General features: G+C 41.2%; 1 protein-coding gene across 1 annotated transcript in view; it reads left to right on the forward strand.

Moving 5' to 3' along the window:
- Window positions 1–270: 270 nt before the first annotated feature.
- Window positions 271–3,070, forward strand: part of LOC104541399 (elongation of very long chain fatty acids protein 4-like) — a gene marked incomplete at its 5' end in the record, with an annotated part of 8,144 nt that continues 5,344 nt past the window's right edge. Inside the window, 2 exon segments of the mRNA XM_010185455.1 lie at window positions 271–336; window positions 2,112–2,299. Coding sequence (XP_010183757.1) covers window positions 271–336; window positions 2,112–2,299 — 254 coding nt within the window.

Below are 3,070 nucleotides of genomic sequence, written 5' to 3' on the forward strand. Positions count from 1 at the left end.
ATTCCTAGAGGTGAAACTTCAACAAAATATTGAAATCTGAAAAAAAGGTTAAATAGCTAATCATTACAGGGGGATTCTCTTCCTTTCTTTTAAAAATATGACTGTAATCCTGGTCCAAAATTTAAATTTCTACAGAGATAAAAATATTTCTTTTCATTAGCTTTAGTCCTGAGCCTTTGTCTAAGGATCTTCCTTATTCAGGACTCAGTCAAGGCTAGGATAAATGGGGTTAATCTGATCCTGGGGATACTAATTTTAATTTCTTTCTAGGACTTGTGGTGGCTTCAACTTGGCAGAAAACTCAGGAATTCTACAACTGGATCCTTGAAAGTGGAGGTAGGTAGAGATGCTGTCTTGAATAGGAATTTTCACATAAATAGTGTGATAATGAAGAACAAACCTAGAAGTAACATATTTCTCATATGAGCCAATTTTTTTTTTCACTAGATATTCACTTTTTCTTCCCCATAATCATGAACTTCTTTTAAGTCTTGAAATGTAACTCAGGGATACTCCAGCTGGATCACAGTAAGGACTGAAGGGATGGGGAATTTCCCTTGCCCTTAGTGGGAAATTGTCAGCAATTTTATGTTCACTGTACAACGGGCTCTGACAGGATGATGAGCAATATGTCAAGTCTGAAATATTACAGAAAGTTATTTTTTTTAAATGCATATTCACATGTCATATGAAAGCTCAGTAGACCAAAGAGTTAATACTTTGAGGTTTAAGCTCCTTGTGATTCCAGTAAAACCTATTATCTAATTAAATATTGACAAAAAAACACTCCCCAGTGCTTGAGATTTTTACATTTTGCAGTTAGGAGACTTCAGATCTTCAACAGCTAGAGGTTCTGTAGGGTCCAGTTTAGTCTCACAGGACTCTGTTAGATCCCTAGAGCTAAATGTATGGAAAAGCACGAAATGGCATGAAGGTAGAGTGGCAAGCAGTGGCTCTGAAAGGAAAGGACATGGGGCATAGTGCTCAGGCTGTAAATGTTTCAGTACTTGAATTTCAGGAGAGAGTCTAAATTGAGATTCAGGACTTCTGATGGACTGTTAAATCCAGAAGTTGAATATCAAAGAGCTCTTGACACAGCCCATAACAGGAACAGTAAAGGACTGGGAGGTTTGTAAGGGATGGGAATTAACAGTTGTGTGGACATTGATGGTGTTTTATAAAAACATCCTGAAGCCTATGGGCTCACCAGTAAGCCAAAGACTAAACTTCAGTAGAGAACTTCTGCAAGGATTCTGGGGCTAGAATAGAGAGAGGAGTCTGGGGCTTGGGACTGGCAGATCAGGAAGCAAGGGGAGATGCTGAGGTTGTTTAGCAGAGCACTGACCACATTGGGAATAGGAGAGGAAAGCAAGAATGGGGAACTGGGATGGTTTTGCAGATACAATGTATCCTGCATTTCTGTGGGTCAGGGATGAGGCGGGATTGGGAGGAAGTGGCATGACAGAATATGTGTTGAGCTTCCCTTTCCTGAAGGACTGAGGAGCAGTTTTAGCAAGGAGTAGTGTTTCATCATTTTCCAGTGAAATGGGATGCTTTTAAGAGAGTCCACCCTATGACTAGGTATAAAAATGAAAAGGTGGAGAATTTCAGATTTCCTGAGCATTGTGGAGCAGGAAGGAAATAGCACCAGTCATTGAAACTGTTCATTATTTAGCTGTAAAGATTTACATTCATGAAGATCCAGGAACTGTTTGCTTTGTTCTGTGCATCCCTGCTGCATGTGTCGTGAACTACTTCTTTTGCCCATGTGTGGGACAGTCTTGCAGACAGAGACGAGGAGTCCAGCTCATGACAGGAGAGGTCTGTCCACCACCGTGCTACAGAAGGCTGGTGCTCAGCAGAGCAGTCTTCTAGGTACTGCAGTCCCAAGTCAAATGTCATGCTGAAGCCTTTTAGCAGAGTCTGGCACATGGAGCTCCAGGGTAAGAGAAGGACTGTGGTACTGCTTTGTACGGACAGATGAGATACCAGTTTTGGGTTTTTTTGCCAGAGGGTATGTAGCAGAAAGCCTGATGAAGGGAAGTAATTAAATATATTTGCCATATAGTGTATGTGATATGCCAGCTTTGGCTACTTGTTTTGTTTTTCAGATCCAAGGACAGACCCATGGCCCCTGGTGCACTTTCCACTTCCAGTCACACTTCTTTTTGTCTTCTACCTCTTTGTTGTGGCACTGGGGCCTTTCTACATGCGTAAGCGGAAACCGCTGAATCTGTGAGGCCTGCTGATTGCCTACAATCTCTCCATGATGACATTATCAAGTTACATGTTTTATGAGGTGAGGAGTCAGGATTGGCTCCTAGGTACACATCTGGGAAGTGTTTGAAAGCCAGAAGTATTTCAGCAGCTTTTGCTGGTGGACTCTAATGAAGGGAGTTGGAGCTGACTTGGACATGTCTACATTTTGCCACAAGAGGAGCAGTATTGCCTTGTTGAAAGCATTATTTCCAAAGCATACCTCATTTCCTGCCGATTCTCAATCTTCTCCTCATTCATAAAATGAACACTGAAGGGTTCCTGAATGAAAGAATTGAAAGTTGACATCTCCCTGGTAGACAGAAAGCGTATGGAGGACGAAGAACTGCTTTTCCAGACTTATGCAGTACTTCCCAAGGGTGCCAAGCACACTGCAGCTTCCTGCTGCCAAAAGCAGCATTGGCAGCATTGTTTTCTGCTTGTTCTCAATGCATAAACCTTTCTACACGCCTTTCCCTAGTTTACGTAGGCCACTGAACACTCTTCAAGGGAGTATGGCTAAATAGGTTTGAAAAACATTTTGATATTGACAAATTGACCTTTTCAGCTTATAACACAATTATTATATCTAGTTAAAGCAAATTGGTGATTTTTTGAGCAAATACTACCCAATCTGAGACAAGTATGAAAATTGCTTGTTTGTGCTTGGTTGTTCAGTTATACTGGTTCCTTGGTCTAGTTTTTGTCTTTCCAATTAACGGGCAAATGCAGCCAGCCAAAAACAATGTGAGATCTTTGCAAAGGAAAACAGTTCACTTTCAGAAACATTCTGAAGCCTAGAATTCACTAATCC

The sequence above is a fragment of the Mesitornis unicolor genome, unplaced genomic scaffold, assembly GCF_000695765.1.
Source record: "Mesitornis unicolor isolate BGI_N332 unplaced genomic scaffold, ASM69576v1 scaffold8865, whole genome shotgun sequence".
Lineage (NCBI taxonomy): Eukaryota > Metazoa > Chordata > Aves > Mesitornithiformes > Mesitornithidae > Mesitornis > Mesitornis unicolor.